This window comes from Typopeltis vanoorti, chromosome 3, assembly GCF_054136105.1.
Source record: "Typopeltis vanoorti isolate ZY-2024b chromosome 3, IOZ_Tvanoo_1.0, whole genome shotgun sequence".
NCBI classification, from domain to species: Eukaryota; Metazoa; Arthropoda; class Arachnida; order Uropygi; family Thelyphonidae; genus Typopeltis; species Typopeltis vanoorti.
Genome location: NC_143551.1, coordinates 66,946,683 through 66,972,665, shown reverse-complemented (window position 1 = coordinate 66,972,665; position 25,983 = coordinate 66,946,683). Strand labels below are relative to the sequence as shown.

Genomic DNA, 25,983 nt, shown 5'->3' with positions numbered 1-25,983 from the left:
CAATTCCATTGTAATAGTTCTCGTCTACCATCGTTAAAGTTTGGAAGTCATCTGAGACATATTATTACAATTTCGTTTCGTGATCTTAGAGGAATAAATAATTCTTGTATGGCAGTCCAAGATAAATAGTTGTTGTGGTACGCCGCTGGTAGAATATAATTTCGAAATCTGCATTCGTTCTAGTGATGATGGTTCTATATATATAATGGGGTAATATATATACTGTATATTATCCATTCAAAAGTTATTAACATAAGAAATGATGCATTTCTTATGCTAATACAAATCACGTGGATTGTAGCTTTTTGTGAAGGATACTGCCTCAAATTTTGCAAAGAAGTAAAAACTTAAGTCCCCCAAAATGTTATGTGGTGGGAAAAAAATAAAACCTTAATTTTTTTTTTATGAGACAAAGCAAAAGTGTTCTCATTCTGTTATTTCCATCAACCTCTATAGTCTTTTTTTTATTATTATTTATTTAGTACACCCAGTTATCAAGACAATTTTTAGGATCGTTCAGTGGTGTAGAGTAAGCAAATTATGTGTTGAGAGTTTTTACATGTCACCAATATTAATGTAATAATAGAATAAAACATTAAAAAATACATTTTTTTTTAAACTTTACATGAGTAACTTTGCAATGTGGGCAATGTAAGTTCATATCTGTAGGGTTTGTAAATAATAGGTTCACTGGACTTTCAGGTGCTTATAAAATTTGTTCTATCATCATCAAATTCTTGATATGCACCCTCAAGGGATGTATACAGGATACGATAGTACTAAATGAAAATTTAGTACTCTCTTCTAAGGCACTTTTTACTCTGTATCAATCTACCTTTATCTTGGTCTTCCTCTGAGTCTTTTTCTTCCCATCTGGCAAAGAACACTTGTTTTGCTAATCTTTCCTCTCCCATTTTGTTCTATTGAAACCAATTTTATCAATTTATTTTATATAATTCCTGTTCATATCTACTCCTCCTTCGAGTAGCTTCTTCGTAAGGTTGTGATAGCCTTTACGAATGCGCATAACCTTCGCATCCTTCAATTTCCTAATCGCTATTCCAGGATCGGGTGGTTAGCTTTATTCCTACATTGTTTTTTATGTAAAAATTTTCTTCATAGATGGATGTACTAAATACGCTGAAAGATACAACAAAAAATTTGGCAGGAAAAATTTAAAAATTTTTTTTTTCTTCCATCTCAATAATAAGGTAGCTAAACAACTCACTTTGATCAAAATACAAAATTATGTACCATCGATTTAATGTTAATTTGACAATTGACTTATTGACAATTGACTCATTTAATGTCAATTGACAATTGAGCATATGTTTTCAAGTGCTGGCTTTTAGCTACATTCTTTAATAATAAAAAAAAGCCGTAAAATCATTGAAAATAATATCACCGTTGAATATGTCATACGGAAGTTTCCAGGGCAAGCTCACTTTTTGCATTTAAGCATGCATCGTGTCTACGCACTTTTCATACTTACAACACCCTCTAATCCCGAAGCGGGAAAAAGAAATAACGGAAGTGTGCAGTGACGGCATTTGTTACTAGTACAGAACACCCTCGATATTCGACTTTTCCACGTGATATGCTTTTTTTAACGATTTGACTTGAAAACTTCTCTTTGGAAAATCCCCTGAAGGTAAGTTTTGGAAAGAAACATTTTTCGTTGATAAATAACACAATGAAAAAATAAATCCAAAAATTTTAAGATTTCCTATAACGAAATTTTCGGTAACATAAAAATGTGGTCATCAATCTAAAAAATTATGGTTTAGTTTAAACAAGAACAATAATAATAATTATTAAAGTATGAAAATAATTGCATTTATCATTTAGCTGAATTTTTAAAAGATATATTTTATAAATTCCGGTGCCTGTACAGAGACCCAATAACTCAATTGGTGATCTGGGTTCAAATCCCGTATGGCATGCGAAAAACCTTTATACAGATATTTCAAGTGCACGTGAGTTGGGCGATTTCATCCCACTAAGCAAACAAGCTTCTCTTTTAATTATTCATCGAATCCAATTGATCAAAACAATTTACCAAAAGACTGCCTTGCAAACCAAAGGTCTTGTATATAGGTTTGAAGATATACTGAAAATTGACATTTTTGTAGTTGAATGTTCCAGAAGGTTCCTCAGATGCGCATTTGGATTCGAATCCAGTGAATTCTGTTGCCGTTCAAAACCTGATATCTGTGTATTCTTGGAACCAATTCCTTACACTTACTGTTGAACTGTTAATGTACTCACTGTCATACTTGAAGATTTTTTCTCCATCTCAGAACAGGTTCAGAGTGCATATGACCCATAATGAATTAAAACTCATGTCGCTGGCCACATGAGTCTTAATTCATTACAGAAAAACACATTTTGGTTACCTTTTATCTTTGATCGAAACTGTATTACTCTAGTTTGCATAATTATAGATCCCACCACACTACGCTAATGCATTGTGCTACGCGTACTCTTATATTGTGGTAGATTCCACTCTCCGGACGAGGATACAGGGAGTAAAAATGTGTGATGTTTCTTCCTATTTCGCTTGTGTGATTACTGATTTGTGAATCTGACATTCTAATGAGCGATGTCAGGCGATTTTTAATTTCATGGTTTTTATTTTTTCCTTCTCAATTCTTGCTCTATATCTGTTGGCACAATTCTAATATTTGAAGTTTGTAAGAGGTTCATAGTTATTTCTCTTGGAGTTTAGTTTCTTCTTGTGGTATCCAACCGATCTTCATTTCTTGATTGTGCAGTGATTGGATGGTAGTTCAAATTGTTGATTTAAGGTCCTAAATTGGTTCCTGAAAACAGAACAAGGTAACCCAAATTTTTAAGCTATCGTTTTCAGGAGCGAATTGTGTCGTGAGATAATCTTGGACTGTCGATGACTTTTTCATGTGATTTCTATACTCATAACTTCTTTAAGACTTTCTTCACAATTTTATTATTACGTGCAATGAATTGCTCATATTTATCAAGCTTCTGAAAAAAATTCCTTTTTACAATTATTATTATTATTATTATTACATAGCGCCTATATGGAGTCCAAGGCCTCATCGTTGGAGGGTACTCCACTTCGTACAATCCACGATCTACACAAAACACCATCTACTGCCCACCCACCAATAACATTTTTGTTTCAATTGCTTTTATGTGTTGTGCTGATCTGCTCTTGTTATTATTATACATTTTAATGTTCATAACTAATCTGAGATTATAACAACATTTTCTTTTAAATGCTTATTGTCTGTAATGTTTCTTGCTGTCTGATGTTAATATCTACCATACTACGAACTAGTTAATCTCTGATGATATAACATTATCTCAGATTAATAGGGAGAAATTTCATGGAAAAATACCTTAAATACTTCATATATGAGGCGTTTAAATATTAATTGTTAATAACCAAGTAAGACCACTTTGAAACATAACTTAAAAATACATTATGGCTTGCCTATAAACACGCTACGCCATCTAGAAACGTTTTTCTTTCGAACATACTGGTAGCTTTCTGATAAAGCATTTAGCTTGGGAATCTACCATCGACTGTAAGCACACGTTTCTTCTTCTAGAAGCGAATTTGATATATCTTTGACTCTGTGAATCGATTTTTCTCTCTCTTTCTAAACACCTGCTTACTAGGCCAAGACGATGACAACAACTGATCATTTAAAAGTCATTTATCTTCGTCAGCAATAAGTTATTTGACAGATTAAACCAAAGAATCTCTTTCTAACACTGCACAAATCTTTTCAAACAATAGTTATGCTTTTTGATAGGTCAACAGCAGCCCAAAACAATAGGTTTTAACTCGTCAAAAGGTACTTTTATCAAATGATATATAAATAAGCGTTTGATAAAGGCGTTGAATTCGTTTTTGGCTGTATGTGAAGAGAGAGAGAGGTACTTTATATTACATTGGTTATTTTTATTATTATTTTTGGAGCGGGATTTTCTTCAGGCTTTTAGAAAATTTCTGCTGTGTTTTCGTTCATAGTAACAAATTTAGCATGACATCACAAATTCTTTAAGAGTAGCATAAAATTTACAATTCAGTGCACGTTTCATCAATGTACGTTGGCGCCCTCTGGTTTAACATAAAAAAAGCTGATGAAATAAGGCAGTTTTCATTGTTGATACATAATTTTCCGAGGCAGACATAATACATTTGCTATGAGAACTGAGGATGGGTATCGTCTTGGAATGATTCTGTTCTCCAGTCTCACTTTCTCTCTTTTTGGTTGAGCTAATTTTCAGGAGGAAAAAGACTTTGCCATCTCTGTATGAGACCGTTAGCTGAAAATGTCTTAATAAATATGCTTTGCATCGTACGGAATTTGGACAAGGAGAGAGAGAGAGAGATTCCACTAGATGAACATGATACTTTTGAACTTTAGCAGAAAGACTGAATCCCCGGTATCACGTCATAAGACATACTCATACTCCTTTAATTCATTTTTCTTCATACAGAATGTTTCATTTGGGATGTTAAGATTTTATCAGTAGAATAATACCGGTGTTGTTTTTTGTTTTTCATTCCTCTAAACCTGCACTCTAATTTCTCCACCATTTGAAGAAAAAAAAAAAAAAATTACCGTTTGATAAGTGGACTCCCCCCATCTAGTCACAATTCAAATTTGAACTAAGCGATTCTTGATAATTACACTCTTCAAAGTCTAATTTACCGTGTTTCTTTTCAACCATCGATCGACCCATTTATCGATTGTTTATTTTTGATGGCAACTGAGTACGATTCCACCTTCTAAAAAACAAAGGAAGACAACGTGATAGAAGGGGAAAGAAAAAGTATGAAAAAGGATTGTGCATCAGTCTCTAGTTGTTCAAAAAATGGAATTCGGTAACTAGGACTTCAGGATCTCCATAGTTGAAGAGATTTGGTTCGACTTACATGACGCAGAGAATTCGCCATGATTTGTTAAAAGATTGTTGGAAAGGTTTGGAAAGATGGATCGTGGTATCAATTTATTTTTGGTTTATTCAACATGAAATATATACACGCAATGCCATGACTCAATGTACTGAAGAAAAAAAAAAATTTCTTGGCGTATATTCACGTTTTTTTTTTCTTTTTTTTTTTCGAAAAGCCGATTAAGAGAGAGAGAGAGAAAGAAAGAAAGAAAGAGGAGACATTCTTAAGCAGCCATACTTTAACTATAAACTTTCTGGATGGTCTAATCCATAGCCTACAAACACTAAATGTAGTATAGATTGTACAACCTTTCTGGGTTGAACGGACATCAACAATTCGCATTTTACGTCGCACTGAAAAATAAATAAACTGGTTATTGTATCCTATAGCATTACAGCCACATTCAACAAGTCCACTGCTAGGAAAGTGAGGAATTATGCCATACACAAAATTAAACAAACAAAACAAAAAAAAAAAAAAAAAAAGATTTATAGAACTTTATATATATATATATATATATATATATATAGAAAGTTTTTAACTTGGTATATTATGTATTCAAGATACCAAGTAATTTTATATAAACTTGGTTTTTAATCCTATTTCCCAAGTAAGCAAACAGACAAGTTTGTCATGTTTGCGCCTGCACGTAGTCCCACTCTACGCAACTCATGGTAAAGGTGGATTAAGCTCCGATCACTTTCCGTAGTATTTTTCCTCTAATGCAAAGCACATCCCCTTGCGGAGATGTACGATGCTATGCATTAAAGGCAATGGTCACTACCCAGACCGGTTTCGACTTTTATTGAGGTCTCATCAGTGGGAGCCCAGACCTGAAATACGTAGGTTGAAGTGAAGAGCTTATAAGTATTTTACCAAAACAAGTTACCATAAGGTGCTTTGACCTTATTAAATAAAAATCTCAGGATGAGAGACATATGTAGAAAGTTTTTAACTTGGGTATATTATGTATTCAAGATATAAATTAAAAAAAGAGCCGGTTTACCAAAATTTAATTTAAAAAGCTCTAAATAAATATATATATACTGTATATATATATATTCAAAAGGTACAGTTATATTTTCTTCATATAACCCGAAATCTAAGAATCCACTCGGATGTTAAAAACCATAATTACAGTATACTGACTTCGTAATACCATAAATTAAAAATAGTTTACTTGAACAGGGAATACAAAAATGAAATAAATAAAATAAGCCATATAAAATAAAATTAATTGATTCAATAAAATAAAAGAATAAAATAAATAAAATAAGCCATATAAAATAAAATTAATTGATTCAATAAAATAAAAGAATAAATAAATAAAGGAATAAAATGAATACATTAAAATCCTAACGTCTGTTTTGTTTTCCGTTTACCTGCTATCGCTTTTACTCTCTGCGATCAACAACATTAGTTCGTATGCATTAGCAACAAAATAAATTAAAATTGAAGTGTTTATGTAATACGTTTTTTTTTTTTTTTAATTGTTCTGCTGTATGTTCGCTCCTCTTGATTTTTCTACATACCAATATTCTTATTTTATGGCTGAATTAACTTCCAATTATAATTCGAAAATAAAGATTTACAATCTCAAATTTTCTTATGAAATATGTTGACTTGGAGGTATTTCACTTTTATCCTTCGATTCACCAACGCGCTTCACAGCTTCGTCGTCTGCTGCTTTCATATTCCATCACGCTTTTCTTCAACTACATTTTTCGGTCATATAAACCGTTGAAAGAATCACGCGTTGCTTGAAATCAAAAGATTGATGATTAACGACAGACGTGTTTACGAATTTTACTTTTAGTGGTGACGTGTGCTGTGTTTACTTTTGAAAATGTTTTTAACTTAATTATCAGTTTATTTTATTATTTGTATTTTAAGAAAATACAAATCATTAAAAAAATTGAAGAATTAACAGAAAATTCTCACATACGCAAAGCACAGACTATTTATTTGGATTAGGCAATTAAATTTAATAATTTCTGCAAAAACAGGTAAGCAAACCTCGCATATAGTCTCTCTCATTCCTTTTTTTTTTCATACCTTACAACTCGGAAGATAGATAATGTTTAGCTATTATTATTATTATTATTTATGTGACATCTCCAAGGACTCATCTATACAACGCACTTCCTTGTATAGGTAGCATCCATCTTCAAAAGTAGAATCCATTTTTAAAGATTTAATAGCATTACAGATCTCATCAAAAATTCAATGAGATTTAAATGAACGATTTCATTAAAATATCCCCATTTATCTTTCATGTTTTAAGATATGATAGCATTATCTAATCTCCTTTCTGTTAGTTGCCATTGTAATCGATACAGCATTGTTTTGGCGCCATCTATCGGGATGTCTATCAACTAAAGTTGAAATAAATGATTGATCAGTGTTTTTAGTGAATTAGGTTAATGATGTTATTTTAACCCATTTCTTTATTATTTTTTGCGAATTCCTATATTTCCTTCAGATTTATCTTATATATAAAATACACGTTTGTTTATTTCAATATTAGGCATTCATAAAATTCATTCGTGCAATAGACCACGATTTCGATATTGCAGTAAAATTCAGTCGGTTCTCTTGAAAATCTAGTTCGAGAATATTAAAAATATATTAATTATTTTTATTTTATTTATTTATTTATTTAATTACAGAAGAGAAAGGCTTTCTTAAATGCTGTCACATTCGTTTCGGAGTTCTGTGTCTCCTTGTCCAGTTTCAAAATGGCCACACTGTAACTATTCCTATCGTGACGTCACAACTTTTAAAAATACTTAAATATATTAACTTATATTTAAAACGCCTTTAAAATGTCTCGATAAAAGTATTTATATTTTTTATAACTAGTTTAATTATTAATACATTAATTTGTATTAATTATTAATAATTAATGCAATAATTAAGTTAGTTTAACGTTTGTGCTTCAAGCTTTGAAAAAATCGAAATTTTGTAAGAAAATGCGTCAGCATTGTAACATGACAACGTTCTAGAAAGAATCCTTTTTTATTTTTTATTTTTTCGTCTTCAAGAGCTGATTTTTATAAATGAACGATTTAGTTTCTAAAAAAATTGCATTTCGCTGTATTTCATCACTAGATGGCACCTCTCGACAAAGTCGTAGTAAACCCTGCAATTCGATCGACCAGTAAATTGCGATGGTAGATGTTGCGGTAGCCATTATGTTAGTGTTTTTATCTGCACTACAATTAGAAATTAATCATTATATTCTGGATTTTATTTTTATCACAGCTAATAGTAACGAACTTCTACGAAATAAACCATCATCAAACCATGAATAGTCATAAAAATAGGTATTGATTATCATGAGTTATCTCTTGAATTATTTAATCTTAATATGAAAATTTGTATATAAAATTAATAGTGCGGCGTTTACTTCATTATGCAGATCTTATGTGGACGAAAATATATTCCTGAAATACAAAAAGTCCATTATTTGACGTTCGTGGAAATGATGGCTCGAATCTTGGAGCTCCTTTTGTAGTTACATCGATGTAATATTTATTCACATTAATTAAACGTGCAATTGAATTACCAATTAATTACCAATTATTGTCATTAGTAATTAATTGAATTACTAATTACCTTGCGCCACGAAAGTTTTATTCTTTGAACGAAGTCGACTGATTATATAGACTTTTTTTCATGTTGATTGCAAATATATTACTTTTTCGCCATTTCGCCTTTTTTTTTTTTTCTTTCAGAAAGTGACATTAGCGTTACACGAAAATTGTTCATATTATATGAGCAGTTGAAGTGCATAAATAACTATTATGTTAGATTACGAATATATTTACTATTGGCCTGTTAGAGAATTCAGTAGATTTCGGTTATATATATATATATATATATATATAAATTTATTTGAGGAACATTAAGAAGAAATAAATTTTAAATGCTTTAATAAAAACCATGGTTAAAATCCAGATGTGTAGTTAAATCATTCAATATATTCTTAAAACATTTAATAAAAAGTCAAAACAATAATGCAGTTCATAAATTTCGATAAATGAAAAAAATAAATAAACCTCTGTTAGCATTTAATTATGTAATTATATAAATTTACTTTTAAAATTTCTTCTAAAACTATAATACTTTTATGAAATGTTTTTTTTAACTTGTATTTTTAATTTGTTTCAGAACTACGATGATATATTATACGCAGAATTAAATCTTCCGAGCAGTCCAAATTCACTTGTTAGAAAGCCTATCGACCCCCCAACAGAATACGCAGACATCGACTTTAAAAGAGGAAGGACATTTTCGTCTCCTGAATGTGAAACAGAAGAAAACAACGGTACGCACAAAATCCAGGTAGTTATGAACAATTATTCGCTAACTTGTAATATGTCAACTCGTCGCAAAAAGATGGCAGTAATTAGTAATTAGTGCAATATCAATCAGATCCCCAAGTTATAGCAGCAGTTTCTAAATGTTGTCTAGTGGCGCCCTCTTTCTTTTCGTTAAATTTTTTTTTTACTAATAATTAACACAAAGTCTTTATTTATCTAAAATTTCTGAAGAAGACATTTTAGTTCTATAATAATATATATTAATATATTAATATTAATCAATTTAATAATTTAAAAATATATTAATGTTTGAGCTTGTTTTTTTAGCTAAAATCGCGAATATTCTTAACTTCAAAATTCACTCTCTCTCTCTCTCTCTCTCTCTCTCTCTCTGTCACACACACACACACGCGCAGTTGGGATTAATATGTATTAATTAATGGCATAAGGTATCATAATTACTTTTAACGTTGCATGTGTATCATCTTTATTTTATTGACATAAATTTTAAAAATTGCCCTTTTAGGTGTAACCAGTACTTAAAATTTATAGAACAATTTATATACCAATTTTGTTTATAAAACTGCATTCGAAGTACCCAAACTAGCAGAGTATGAATAAATTTAGATTTTGGATCGTAACTTGCATATTCTCGTGCTAACGAAATTTTAACTTAAAATATCTGCTTCATTTAAATGGCATTTATGAATAAATATTACTGGAGATAATTTTGTGTTATGAGTGTATTACACATATACATAACAATTATTATGTTGTTTATGCTTCTCCATGAGGGGGGGTCGGAACGAATTTTGCCTTTCGTGGCAATCCCCCCCCTCCGAAAGCCTCACAATGAGGCTTTCGGGGGGGGGGGGTGATTACAACTTTTCAAATGAGACTTTTGTGAGTACTAATTTGTATCACCATGTTTGATTGTCGTAGCTTGCCAACTTCCATATAAAACAGTGAAGAAGAACAGTACATTCTCCGCTCTTATTCTGTCTCTTCAAACCACTCTTGTCTGCTGTTTTCATCATTCTGGTGGTGTCCTGTTAAATTTAATGTGAAATTTTGCATTGCACACAACTCACCGTTTGCTGTTACATCAATACTAGTAAAATATCTAATTCAAAACTTAATATGCTGTCCGATGAAGTCATGAATCTTCCTTAAGTTATATTTACTGTAAGGAAAAAAAATCATTCTACCAAAATTTTGATGGGCATTAGCATGATTTGTGAAAATGGTAATCGTTCGGTGTAATTTAGCGCTATTTTTACTGATCCACTGCATTTTCTAACTTATAATAGTTCCATCGTAATATTTGTGGATTGTTGATATGGTGACAGTCTAAACATTTCCTGCTTTTTAAAATTAATTCACATCAGATTCAAAATTCAAGTTTTTTGATGCTCAGAGATGAATTAATGATCACATCTATTGCAATAAACGTATTCAAGCGTTTCGGATATGACCCCCATTATTACGTTACTGGCTGCAATATATGCCAAACATCAACTGCTTGGCACTTGCTGCAGTGATAACAGAAACGCATTTATTTATGCGTTTTTTTTTAATTTTTTTATTTATTTATCTGTGCCCACAAAATGAAGTCACGTCCTTTCCATTATTTCTAGCTGGTTTTTTAAGTTTTATTCTGATTATTTCGATAGTATCTGGAAGGATCTTTGCTCATTCGTTTTTTACCTTTACCGAAAAGGGATTAATAACAACAACAAAAAAAAATAATAAAATAAAAAAGAAAGAACAATCAACAACTACCAATTTCAAATAACAAAAATGCAGACTATAAAACACACATAAAAATGAAAGAAAATATCAGCATTCTAATTTTGTGAGACTACTTATACCAACCGATTTCATATTTGCATACCAACCACCTCTTATACACACCTATTTTGCATTAAAATCTCGTTTATATTTATGTTTATATACAGGTACTATTTTTACGGTCATCTCAGGTGACTGCCTAATTTGCATTTTTAAAAGGTAAACTTCATCAGGAAAGATTTTCTGCATGTCAAAGAGTAGCAACAAGAGAAGTGTAGAAATTGATTAGCTGCAGTTTATTGAGCTAAAAAAATAAATAAACAAACACATCAGTGGCAAATTTTTGAAACCAATTCAAAGGAAGAATATGATTACAATCTAAAATTACATAAGAGAAGAAGTGGAAGGTATTTTAAGAAGTTATTAGTTTTTTATTTGGTTCCCACTCACGAAAGATTAATTGCAGACCAATAGCACATTTTGTACCTTGGAAGGGCTAAGGAATTTTTTTAAATCAATTTTATGTTTTTTTTTGTATTTTTATTTATTTTTACATAATGCGGAAAATCCGCTCTAGAGACCGAACATGGAATGTTTTAAAACCACTTCAGATCTCCAAAAGGACATTTATATAAATATGTTTATTCTGAGCACTATAAATATCAATCCTTTTAATGTTTTTTGGTTCCCCTAAAGGGAAATGAAAAGGCGTTAAAAGATTGAGTCCTGACTTTCAGGATATCCATGGACAGTCAGCCACCTTCTAGCATCATCGTCTTCTCTCTCTCTCTGCCATTCCAACAGCAAACTACAGAATTAATATTCCTGAACCTCAATAGTATTTATTTGTATGCATTCGTGTGTTCTGCGATCGATTTTGCTGAGAGTCGAGATTTAAAGCTCAACTAATCATGGAATAGGCTGTTAAAGGCCTAGATAAAGTTCCTCTCCATCCGGGGACCAGATTTAACTTGTTTACATTTGATTTACGAGTAAATGGTTGTAAATTGCATTCCTTGGGAAACACAACGGGGGGCGGGGGGGGTGGGGGGGAACTGTTCCACAGTGCAGCAGTTGCAGGGATGAAGGAGGAGGACTAATTTATGTTTGTAACTGTTGTGACTAATTTATAATTATTTGATTCTATATATATTTTTTGTTTGTTTCTTACAAACAAAAAATATAATTTGCTTTCCACAAAAGAGAGAAACCATTCCTATTCAAATTGAGAATTAGGGAACCTTGCTCCAGTAGTTTTCTAGGTTATGAAACTTTTTCAAGCCGTTTCATGCCTCCAACAAGTATGTTGGTGTTCTCACACCGGTAGGTGAAAATCATCTCACCTAAAGACGTTCACAACCATCCATGCCCACGGTGAGATTAGTTGCAAAGCGGATGCACTATCAATTTGGTCAGCAGTATTTACTTATATAATGAATTTATTTTTCGTCTTCAGGATTAACTGTGAGCTAGAAGTTATGTTGTACTTCTTTCAAACAGAAGCACCAAACTCGCATGCGAATTGAGCTCGTTGCATTGGCAATCCAATAGTTCTTCCAACGATGGTAGTGTCGCTGAATCGTGGTCCCCGCCAATGCCTTTATTACTGCACAAGCAATCTTACACATACAAGAAAAAAAATTAAATTAGCCCCTGGATTTGAAATTATTGGTTAGAAGAGTACTTCTGTATATAAAATATCTAAAAAATAATACTTTTGTAGCTAATAGGTACTACTTATTTCTAAGAACACAACTTTACACGATAAGTGAGTATTGAATAATCTTTACAACCTCTTTACAAACTACGGTAGTTATGATTACGACCTTGCAGAAAGGACAAAGTACGTGAGTCACCTTCCGTGGATTAAGAATTCCATGTATCTACACGCAGTAAACGAAGATGAAGTAAAGAGTGTAGTAATCGGATTAAAAAATGGGGAAAAAAATGGGATGTGACTATATAAACGTCAAAAAACTAAACATTATCATTAAACACAAATTGCAGTTCTTCACAAATATCATTAATAAATCATTCGAACACGGCAAATTTATAGAACACTTAAAGACTGCTTCTATTTAAAGGAGGTAACAGAAATGAAATCCAAAATTATATCTATACTATCCACAATCTCAGAGGTAACAAAAAAAAAAAAAAAACGCTTAAATAGCTATCTAAATACAATATCCTTTTACGCAACTAATCAATATGGGTTTAGATCCAGATATAATATTGAAAAAGCGCTATTGGAGTTTCATAAAACGTTATTATTATTATTACGGCTATTATAGCCTGATTTTGTTTAGGAGTGCCCCTTATTTTAAATAAATTGGCTATTTTTACTCAAAAAAAAAAAATTTTTTTTTGAATACCTTCGAATACCTAGTTCCCCCCTGCCCCAGTTTTCCCATAAGTAAACCCTTCCCCCCCCCAAAAAAAAGCGCCCTTAAACTCAATAATATATATATATGTATTTATATATACCGGGTGATTATAAAATAACGTCAAGTGTTCAGAGCCCTCTAGCGAGTAATGTATTGGACGAAACACACAATATTCGATAGACGTACATAGTAAAACATGGGGATTCGAAATAACGAAAAAAAAAAATAGTACCAAAAGTCGCCAACAGGAGAAATTTTGGCGCTGCCAAATTAATTTTAGTAGGTGTGACTAATGAATGACTAAATGGCAAATGAGAGCCAGCACACATCAATTTCATGGCGTTTATTGTTAATTACAAACGAGATTCAATATGACCATTATTCTGATGTTCCAGGAACTACATACGGTGCACGACATTTTCCACAGTGGCTCGCAACATATCGGAATTGATTGGTCTCACGCGTAACGTTATTCGATCTTTCAAAGTTGGAATATCGGGTACATGTCCTTGATACACAATGCTTTTAAGAAATCCCCACAGCCAAAAGTCACAAGGATTGAGATCAGGCGATCTCGGTGGCCATGGGGTGGGAAATGCACGACTAATGATTCTTGTCAGAGAAATGTTGTCGCAAAACACGCTGTACCTGAAGTCCGATGTGGGGTGGGGCACCATCCTGCATGAAGATGGTCGAATCGAGACATCCTATTTGCTGCAGTTGTGGAACCACAAAGTTCTGTAGCATATTGGCATACCTGTTAGCATTGACGGAACAGGTCACTGGTCCATTTTGGCGATTTTCCTCGTAAAAGTATGGACCGATGATAAAAGATGCCGTAAATCCGCACCACACTGTGACTTTGGGCGAGTGGATAGGCATCTGCAGGCACACGATGCGGATTAGTTGCAGCCCAAATGCGACAGTTGCGTGTGTTAATATCGCCGTTCCAATAAAAGTGCGCTTCGTCACTTCATAAAATCTGCCACGGCCATGCATCATCCACTTCCATGCGCGCTAAGAATCTCAAAGATAAGTCGATTCGTGTGGTCGCATCACCAGGGTGCAATTCCTGAACATGACTGATTTTATAGGGGTAAAACTTCAACGTCTGATGTAGGATTTTCCACACCGTTGTGTATGCGATATCCGTTTGCTGGGACATTGCTCGTGCACTGCTGGTACCCTGCACATTCGTCATCTCCTGTTCCACAATAGCAGTTGCAACTTGTTCAACTTGTTGGTGATTGATTAGTTTGCGTCCCTTGCCTACCTGCACTGCTAGAGTTCCAGTAGTTTCAAATCGCCGAATCAGTTTTCGTAAGTTTGTTACGCTAATCGGTCCTTTTCGTAAATTTTTCATACGCCGAAAATCACGAAGACAAGCACGGGCATTATTGTTCCACTGATAATAGAGTTTGACTAACAAAGCACGCTCACGTAAGGTGAGAGGCATCGAAAAGCAGTTCGTCTACGAATGATAAGAAATCTCATGATCGCTCACAAGAAACGTGATAATGCAAATTAATGTATTTTACTCGGTAAACAGCGCCAAAATTTCTCCTGTTGGTGACTTTTGGTACTTTTTTTCTTCGTTAAATCGAATCCTCATGTTCCACTGTGTACGTCTACCGAATATTGGTGCGTTTCGTCCAATGCATTACTCGCTAGAGGGCTCTGAACACTTGACGTTATTTTTTAATCACCCGGTATATTATTTAAAAAAACCCAGGTTTCCAATTTATTCTTCCCGCGTCACAACCCCCCCCCCCCACACACACACGCTCCCTTTCCCCCTTGTTATAAACAACCTTCAGCAGGAACATGGAATTTGAAGACATCCTAGTATCAAAACAAGTACAAAAAATTTTTCTTCCTCTTTTATTGTGCTATAATTGTCTTCAACACTCACCCATAATGCCCTAAAATATATATAAACATTTTTTTGAGTAAAAATAGCCAATGTATTTAAAATAAGGGACACTCCTAAACAAAAACAGGCTATAATAGCAGTAATAATAATAATAGTGTTTAAGAGGAGTAGCATGAGAATTTTCCCAGAAACAATACCTAATTTCATAAAACGGTCTGTAGTGGAATAAATAAAGGAATGCACACAGCAGCCGTTTTCCTTGATATATCTAAGGCGTTCGACTGTGTTCAATATGACCTATTGCTACTGAAAATGTCCAAATACGGCATTAGAGGAATTACTAATGACTGGTTCAGATCCTATCTGAATAATAGAAAACAATATACCAGCTATGATATATTTAAAAGCGCAACAAACATAATAAAATATGGAGTCCCGCAAGGGTCGGTACTAGGACCCATCCTATTTTTGATATATGTTAATGATCTATGTAAATACAAACTTTTTGGCAAAATGATATCCTTCGCTGACGACACGGCATTAGTATACACTGAAACGACCCTCGAGGATCTAGAAAATCGGATTAATCGTGATATGTTAAAACTAAATAAATAGTTTAGAAATAATGGACTTAAAATTAATACCGATAAAACGAGATATGTGTACTTCACATTAACAGATAAGCTTGACCACAATGTAACCATAAAATGGCATGAAAGGAAATGTAGTGACATCCTAAACTGTGGCTTAATCAAAAAATCAAAATCACTCAAGTATTTGGGCCTCCATATCGATAGCAATTTGAAGTGGAACTCCCACACCAATTTCTTCACAAAAAAAAAAAAGTTCAGATTCATAATTAACAGAATATATTATGTTTAAAAAAATTGTAATTGCAGCATTCTTAACATGCTTATACTGTTCCTGGATAAATTTCTCACTGCAATATGGCATCACCTGTTGGGGTGGAGATTATTACAACAATCATCTTCCATTAATACGAATACAAAACAAAATAATTAGAGCCATAACCGCTACCGGTTCGCGCATTCAACCAACGATCTGTATATCATTCATAATATTCTACCACTACAGAAACTATATCTCTATGGTTGTCTGTTATATGTAAAAAGAAACCCAAAATTTCTTCGTATATAATGTAGACTATGGATTACGCTGCGGTCGGAACATGCTGGTAGTACCCAAGGCAAACTAAGAAATTTTTCATAAATCCTTCGAATACCTAGCGACAAGCAGCTTCAATAAACTCCCAAATGAAATCAAATCTATAACCTCAGAATATGCATTCAGAAAAAGATTGAGAGACTACCTCATGGGACTAAACAATGTTGACAATTACTTTAAACGTATAGCTTAAGGGATCATTATAACTCACACATATCATATTCAATTAAGGCACCAATATACTAACTATTTCATTCACTTAGGACACTAATGTATTAACATGTAGATCAAATCAAACCGTGTAAGGTGAGCCCTCATAGATGCGGTCACTGGACTCGCAGTGACTGTTTCGAGCTAATTATTTCTCTAGTAACCACTATGGCTATGGCCCTTGGTTACACATAAATACATAAACTAACTTAGTTTATCACTAAAACCAATAACTTATAAACTACAAAAACTATCCGAAATGTATTCTACTCTACTTGAATATATGAGAAAACTTTTTTTTATTTAACTATAACAAAATAAATAGCCAAAAATAAGTGCAAGTACCAACAGAAAATTATACGAATACTTGAATTGTACAACTTGAATTGCATTGTAAAATATTGTACATTGAATTGTCCCACTTGAATTGAATTCTATAACATTATACGTTGAATTATACAACTTGAATCGTATTGTATAATATTTGTACAACTTGAATTGTATAATATAAATATATTTTATTTTAGTTTGTAATTAAAATTAGTCTACTTTGAATAAGTTGCGAAAATGCCACTCAAATTGTCTGTTACAGAAAAATATAAATATTACCATGACAACCAAAGCGCCCTCCTTTGGTCAAATGGTGAACTATCGTCATTATACATAAGTTACCTAATTTTACGCACATAAAAGATAAATAGAAGAATTAACTGATTTCTGTTTTTTTTTTCTCCCGCAGGCAGTGTTAATGGAAGGAATGTGCCCACATATTTGACAACTGCCGACGGTTGAAGAGATTTTGTTAAAATAACCCTAATGGGTTTGTTACAGCAAACGATTAGTTTCTGCAAACTAACAGGAGTGCCTGTGACTTGCCCGGATGGAGCAAGAAGGTTCTTTGTAACTTCCATTGTCGTGCCTCAACTGTGCTGTGGAATTCACAATCCGTACGATTTTTATGAATTTTAGCCTTTCCATCGAGGATCATCTGGCTGAATGTTACTTCTTTGGAACATAAAAAGCCTAATAAATACAAATTTATTTTAGTCACATGTTTCTATATTCTCTTCTTCCATGGGCTGCACACCGACACACTTCTATAGTGCAAAACACATGAGCACTGCCGAGCTATGAGGTCATCGTGAATGGTAAGGTTATTGTTTTCATTTCAACAAAGGTAAGTTTCAAATTTTACAGGTAGCCAAAGGCCCAATAAGGTTCCTTCTAATAACAAATTGGATTTAAAAGTGAGATTTGTTTTCAAGGATGTTGAAGATTCTCAAAACCACTAGCCATCCATGGTCAGGAATGAATCGAATCAGTCTCTCCAAAATTTGCAGAAGAATCTTAACTCAATAAGGTGAAAAATGCATTATGTATAATCAAAGAAAAGTGTACGAGTGGATGGAAAAGTTCAAAAGTGCTAACGACAGAGGATTGCTATCAAAAAGTTGTTCTTGTGTCATTGTGATGGTGATTTACTCCTTCACATTCACCCGATATGAACGATTGAAGATCTTAATTTCGATTTCTTCCTCATCCATCTTACAGTTTACACGTGGCTTGGAGTGATCATCACCTTTTTTGGTTCCTCTAAAAAATTTTTGTTTCACAGGATGACGAAATCGATGAGATGGTGCATGTTGCTGCTCAAACAACCGAAAATCAAGTCTTCTCATAGATTGGCGTTAAAAAAGCTTGTGGACCAATTCAGTAAGCGTTTGCAAAGAACACTTTGCAAGACAGTGCTAAAAGTTTGTACATTTTACCTTTCTAGATTTAATAAAAAAATAAATAAATTGCTTTTATTTTATTTTTTGGTTTACTCTGTTTCTCTCGTACTAGGAAGTCATCTAAGGAATGATATAAAATTATTTTTAATAGGATTGAATACGCAGTTTCATGTTTGTCATAAGCGGTTTCAATTGGTATTATATTGATCTCATAGGCTATGTTTGCTTCTTGTTATTACAGTAGCTTCCCCCTTCGTCTTTTTGATAGGACCACTTGCTATTTGGAGAATGTAATAAAAGAAGTTTGAATAAACTAAGATATTTAATTATTAATAAAATATTAGTCAGGTAATTATAGATGAATAATATATTTTGTGACGTCATTCCCATCAATAAAAGGTTAGAATGTATGGTATACTAGTACTGTAGTTGGGCTGAGCATTCTTATTTAATTTTTTTAAATCATTAACATAATCCGAAAACCCTGCTCTAAAGACTACTCATGGAACTTTTTTTCCCGGCCACTTCATGGCTCCACTGAACGGGACAGTGGTTTCACACCAAGTTAGGGTATGATGATACAACGGCTGTGAGGGCCCCAATATAAAACTATTGGTTGTAATGTGTTTTGTTCTGTAAATTGCGTTTGTTCTCCTGGCTGGTTTGTAAAAAAAAGAAAAACTCGAAGTAGCATGGCCTTTTTCCTACCTACGGAAATTCGAGTTCATCCAGCAAGACAATCTTTTCAAAAGAGTATGTAGAGTTAACAGATATAATATAGTGGCTTCAGGCTTTATCGTACCGGCCGTAATTCCCGACAACAATACTATTTTATTCACATGACGTGGCGCTGCACCAATATATAGCCAAATAGCCCAAACATAGATATTTGGGCTACAAAAATATTTAAAAACGTACAAATATTGAAAATTTTAATGCAACAATCTACAGTATTATTAGAACTTGGCAACTTTTTATTAATTTTAAAATCTTTTGTTTCATACAAAAAAAAAAGACAATTCCGTATATTTATCCGCAAACCTTTTTTTTTTTATTTAAAAAAAATATTCCTACGCTTCGGATATCAGATCTATCTTCTTTAGGAAGACATAATTGAAAGATGTTAATTAAATAATAAAACACATCGGGAAATTTATTTTATTTCCCTAAGGGGAATAGGTGAAACTGCTTTATCCCTACCTAACTTTTCGATTAGCATGCAATCGGACTAAACCCCATAGTCTTCGCCGGTAGTTGAGTTCTTAGCTACCGACAATCTTAACATTTCTGGGTAGAAAATACTGCAGGCGATGCCATTTCCCTAAGCTCTAACTTGTATTACTGTGTGTGTGTGTGTGTGTGTGTGTGTGTGTGTGTGTGTGTGTGTAGTTGTGGCTTCTGCTAAGAAACATAAAACTCACAAATGGTAAGCGACGTACTAGCAATTCTTGGGAGGGTTGAATGCTTTTAAAAGTAGGTAATCTAACTTGTCTGTTGCAGATAGCTCACGTTGTGCTATTTTGTGAAAAGCAGATCTTATTAAATTATTGTAATGAGCAACTTTCTTTCTTTCTGTTTTTTTTTTTTTTTTTTTTAAAGCTAAGGAGATGAATAAATGCCTCTTAAAAGTAAGAGCATTTCGTAGCCTTGTAACTTAATGTTTCTTTTGCAGTAATAAAGCATAACTGTGTAATTCCAGTCCACATCCTGTGACTTTTTAACCTCAGGATAGTTCTGTGTCTTTCCTGCAATGTGCAACTCAAAGTTCTGTGTCTTTCCTGCAATGTTTCTAAACTCAAAACCAATCCTTTCCAGTCAAAATATGTAATGTAGCATTGACGGTTACTGCATACATACATGCTTGTCCCAAGGATGTGGAAGCTGAGGAGATCGACGGATTGGTCTATTTGGTTGTGTAGGTTTAAATTTTGCTTTTATATTCCTACTCCCTATACGGGAACAAAAAGGCGTTAGCTGATTTTTTTTTTTTTTATCTTTAATATTTTTGATATCTTTATTGCCAATGACTCCTACGAATGTCAAGATGATAGCTTTTCAAACTTTGTGTTGTGACTATATCATATCGTTGTTATTTCTTTGTCAATTGCTATTTGCTTTGTTAGTTATGAATTTTTTCGTGTTTTTTTCGCTTATGTAATTGATGTTTGATATTTTTCAGTTAATATTATCTTATGATGAAGAAGATGGTTGAATTTGATTATCGAAACGTGGAGAAATAATTAAAAAAAAAAAAAACACTCTCCTAAATATAAAATGCAATATGTTCACTTTTATAAAAATGGAAAGTCTACCAACCATTCTTGGTATTGCTAATCTCTTTGGATTTTCTCCAGTAGATAAACTACGAGTCCAAGGCTTAACTTTAGAAAGTTTCTCGAAATTAAAAAAAAAAAAAAAAAAAAAAAACATACCGAAACTTTAATTCTCAGAAAACTTTTGTGAATTATTCAACACAAGAAAAGAAATATTATCCCAACCCCCGTTCAGAGAAAGATTGGATTCCTTTGGTATCAACTTTCAGTTTTCCATTGTTACCTTATGCGGAAAATCGGCCAAGATATCAATTGAAATATCGCCCAAAAGAAGATTTGTCACTGTCTTGGATTACTGAATCAGCCAGCATTCCCTGAATTAATGAAGAAATTTCCTTCCTTGAAGAGAAGGAGAGGGAGAGAAGAAAGAAAAGAACCGGGAGATGGAATTTTTAATGCACTTCGACTATTGTGCAAAATCGTCGTATGACATTCCCACCCACAACAACGCAAAACAGGGGACTGAAGCTTTTAAAAAGAGCATTTAGAATTCGTTGTGGTCTTCATCAATAAGACGATCGATCGCATATTTTTTTTTTCGTGATAATAATATAAGCAGAGAATTGTCCATCTGAATCTTCGTTCTAAATTCATTTTTCTGCTTGGAATTATACTTCTTTCTTCTTATTATTATTTTATGAAATGAAAACATTAAACAGAAAAGATAATGCATGCATTTCTATTTATTTTTGTTACAACGCCAATAAGATAACCTAATAATTTACGTTAAATTCGCTTACGGACTTGTCTGTGAAGAATGTTCTAATAGCCATGGACGACTTCTGGTATTTCATTTCTATTAAGCTTTTTAAACTGTATTTATTTGACTATTGATAGTAATTGAAGTACTTTCAATGTCTTATAATAACTGAAGACAATTGACAATCTTTACTCTGAGGGATACCTATATTTATATAAAATAAATAAGTATATATGCTTCTGTTGTGGTTTACATCACCAACATGTTCTTTTTGTCTAATTTCTAAATGAAGTTTGTCCGATGTAGGCAAGACCACAGGAGCAGGGAATGTAATATACTCCTGGATATTTGTAGAACGGAACTTTATCTTTTGGAGATCCTAAAACTTGTCTGATGCTGGTGGTTGGTTTGAAGACCACTCTGATGTTGTAGGCTCTTAGTATTCTGGCTATTTGATAAGAAATTGACTTGATGAACGGGATCGCTACAGTCTTTTGGGGATCCTAAAACTTGTCTGATGTTGGTGGTTGGTTTGAAGACCACTCTGATGTTGTGGGCTCTTAGTATTCTTGCTATTTGATAAAAATATTTGGTCTTGCCTACATCGGACAAACTTCACGAAGTTTAGAAATTAGACAAAAAGAACATGTTGGTGATGTAAACCACAACAGAAGCATCTCTTCCGGCTTAGCACATCATTTCTTCACGTCTAACCACACGATAGATTGGCAAAACAGCTCCATGCCATATCTCGATGACGACTACAGGCATCGTGTATTTAAGGAAGCCACAATAGTACTAATAACCGGCGGAAACCTCAACAGAAATCAGGGTGTAATTCTAAACAGTTCGTGGAAAAACTTGATCCTCTCTCTCAATCAATCTGAACTACAGCTAGCCAGTAATCACATTACAAGTCTACAACAAACACGCATTCGTGATAATGAATAAGAACAATAAGTCATCTCTGTCACGCGAAACGTGTAACCATAGATACTAGTTTGGTTTACAACGTTTTTTATGTTCCTTTTAATTTGCATTTACTAACTTTCATATCTCCATAATGCCTTGAAAAAGCCAGACAGTTTGCTGGCGAAACTGGTAGGTTTGAATAAATGTTTATTGTAAAATACTGGTCTGTATTAATAAAATTGTATTTCTATTGTAAAGTCTTTATTAAAGTCCGAAACAGGATTCAAACACCCAGATGTTTTCAACCAAAAGGCATCGTTAATACTAACTGAGCTACGGCGACTCCTTTTTTTTTTTCTTTTGTTCATCTAGTTTTAATGGACTTTGATTGGTGTGGATAGAACTAAATTTAAGCATCAGTTGTATGCTTCTTACTTTTTTTTTTTATTATTTTGCTTCAGAAAAGTCGTTTATCTTTTCTTGATTATTCAGTTGTCGCCATACTGTTCTACAAATGTAAATAACCGCTGTAAATAACCAAATAAATGTTCCACTCTGTGATACCATCGCTGTTGAAAGGGACTCTGTGAAACGGCTCAGATTTTAGTTCTGCTTAAAATCGGTGTTTCAATCTGTTGCCATAACCTGAAATTAAAATAAATTTTAGCTTCATTTGACATAAATAGTCTCTCTCTCAGTAAACTTTTGAATTCTCCAAAAATCCGACGACGTGTCATAAAATTTCATCCTCCATTTATCGTCTTTATTTAATTGTCCAAAAAGAGCTCACTTAGTGTATTAATTTTTATCTTTTTATTATTTGGATATTAAAATATCCAAAAAAAAAAAAAAAAAGGCTCCGGGTTATGTTTGAAAATGACTAAAAGAAAAATTAACTAAAATCTAAATAATTAAGATCATTGTCATTACATACCCAAGAAACAAGTAATCTTTGCTTTTGAAATTTTAAAAGTTTCAGAATGGTTCCAGAGCTTAAAGAATGCAGCCCTCGTGAAGTGTATCCGTGTTATTGTACGTATTAAAAGACACGTACTCTCTCCGTGATCCTCATCTCTAAATGAGACTGGCAGTTCGAAACAGCTAGTAGAAATCCTTTGTCAAAAATACAATAAAAGCGGAGGCAGAGTATGCATAATTTGCATAGTATAATACTAAGGTAACGCATTCCGAAGACTGAAATTTTGAAAGATCATATTATTAAAAAGTTTGTTCGCTGATAGGGCTGAACGCTTAGGTCAAAACTTTTACAAGATAATCACAAATACTTTTTTAAATGGAATCTTAAGACAAACTATCTGACTTTGCTGCATAAAGTAATCAAAACAATTTTCTAACAAAAGTGACTTTATTTAAGAACGAGATAAGTAGTAAGCCCATCTGCAATTGTACAACTTTTCCGTACAGAGCACTTAGCTGATTTATCTGACCTCTCTCTCTCTCTCTCCAGAGGTCAGGTAAGTCACCGCTTCCTTTTAATTATTGAAAACCTTTATGCTTACCTGCCTTAAGAATATTGTGATCTATAACAAGTTACGCAAGGAATTTACAGATGCCTATACATTCCTTTACAAATTCATTTCGATTAAACACAACTGATAAAGAATTAAATGAAGGTTTCAGTGATTGGATATGATTTGATAATCGGTTTATTAAAAGTATACATTTCTAAGCTCCAGTTTGTGGTTTCGCTATATTAATGCTTTTGATCAAAGACAAAGGACTTGAACACCTCCGGAAAATCAATAGTTTTATCGTATGGGGTTTTCTGACCCTTTTTTGAGGAAAAAGGGTCAGAAGTACAAACTCTATTAGCAGACATAACACACCAATCTCGTATCGTTCATTTTTAATTAAGTTATTCCTTTCGGAGCCAATAGTACGCTAATAGTTGCCTGTGAACTCATTATAGTAATATAGGATTTAATACGTTTACTGATGTGTTTGTTCTACATTTTATAAAATATTTCGAAATATTTAAAATGTTCATATTAATTATAAATAAAATGCGTTACGTTATTTTCGACTTGAAATTAAAGAGAACGGTTTATAAAGGGGGAGATTTAATCTCAAAGCTAAGCATGCCAATCTCAACTCAATATTAGCGAATAACATGATTCGCAAAGGCTTAAATTATAACGTATATGAATACCAATTAGATCTTTTAAATTCTTACTAAGTCGTTCTCTATTTATGATGAAATATTTGAGCATTGATCAGAAAATCTGTTCACAACTTCCGAGTCTTATTTGTGGTTAAATTCTTTTTTCTTTTTCTTTTTCTTTTTTTTTTTTTTTGATATCCTGTCTTGAGGATAGCTGCGGTTAAAATACGTAGTCCAGGCTGAAGTTGATGTAAAGCGTAGACATTTGACAGCCATTTTGTTTTCATGCACAATCTCGATTTGCATTATGGTGGTTTAGACTATATCACTAACTACTTGATGTTGACTTTTTTTTGATATTTTTGATATGTTTACAGTCCTGGTAAAAGTAAAGCAAGTCATAAGTCCTACTGAGAAAAAGAAAGAATATATTTGACTGATTAAGAGCGATAATTGAATTGTTTAAAGGCAAAAAGTTCATAATATAGAACTTTTCTCTTTTGAAAACATTCTTTTACTCTATTGCTCATAGCAGAAAAGTAAGTGTTACCTCTGGAGAAAGCTCAAGTACAAAACTATCTTCTCATTCACTGCAGTCATCTTGTAAACAAGAATGCTAAAGCAAAACCTTCGGCACGAAGATCCATCTCACAGGACACTGCCTATTAATATGGACTGTTGTATGAAATAAAGGGTCGCACAACTGAACTTCTTGCAAAGCAAGGAAATTTGTGAATGTTGGTGGAAAGAGTATGGTATTGCACACTACTGCAATAATCAAAGAATATTTCGACGAAATAAGAAGCAGTTCATGATTGCACAGAATTTCCTGGCTAGCTCTGAAAAAATGGCTCGTGAAATTAGTCAACGATGTTCTGACAATGAGATTTTCAAGTATCAAGAATAATAATGAAGAAAAGAATGAACTAGTATTTTACTACAAATACAAAATGGTACACCAGCTGGCTTCTAACTCTTTCCAAAAAGAAAATATCACTCCATGGAGAGAGAGATTCATAAATTTAAGAGAGAACAATAAGACTACTGTGGAAAAAATCAGCAGCACTTCGTATGTTATTATATTTAGAAAAATGATATTAGAATTTCGTTGTTGGCTGGATGAGAATAATCTGCTCATGCAAAATACTACAATCCACAAATCCAAATAAGATTAGAAAATATTAGGCTTGACATTTCAGCTAAGTCACTTTAGTTTGACGTGTGAGATTTGAAAATTTTGGAAGAATTTAAGTGAGCCAGAAGGTGAATGCAGCACCCTTTTATTATCCACCAGCATCTTCAAATGATCAGATTCTGAATTCTAGGGCATTTCTGATTCAGCAGCCTAGATCTTGGTCTTCCTTTGGATCATTTCCTTACCATCTCGGAATCATAGAGATGGTAAGATAAAAAAAAATGTGCCTAAGGAGCTGAAATGTTTTACTTGTTCTATAGGCTTCCCAT

At 33.0% G+C, this 25,983-nt stretch overlaps 1 protein-coding gene across 6 annotated transcripts in view; it reads left to right on the top strand.

Moving 5' to 3' along the window:
* The window catches only part of LOC150108232 (adhesion molecule nephrin-like), a 299,319-nt gene extending 281,550 nt beyond the window's left edge, over window positions 1-17,769 (top strand). For 3 of the 6 annotated variants that reach the window (XM_090415684.1, XM_090415683.1, XM_090415681.1), the window contains 2 exons: window positions 9,125-9,298; window positions 17,459-17,769. In XM_090415684.1, the coding sequence (XP_090271810.1) occupies window positions 9,125-9,298; window positions 17,459-17,494 (210 nt within the window). In that variant the 3' untranslated portion in view covers window positions 17,495-17,769. Of the gene's footprint in view, window positions 1-9,124; window positions 9,299-17,458 lie in introns of those variants that run through there. The other 3 variants (XM_090415686.1, XM_090415685.1, XM_090415682.1) reach the window with 2 other exon arrangements.
* Window positions 17,770-25,983: the final 8,214 nt, after the last annotated feature.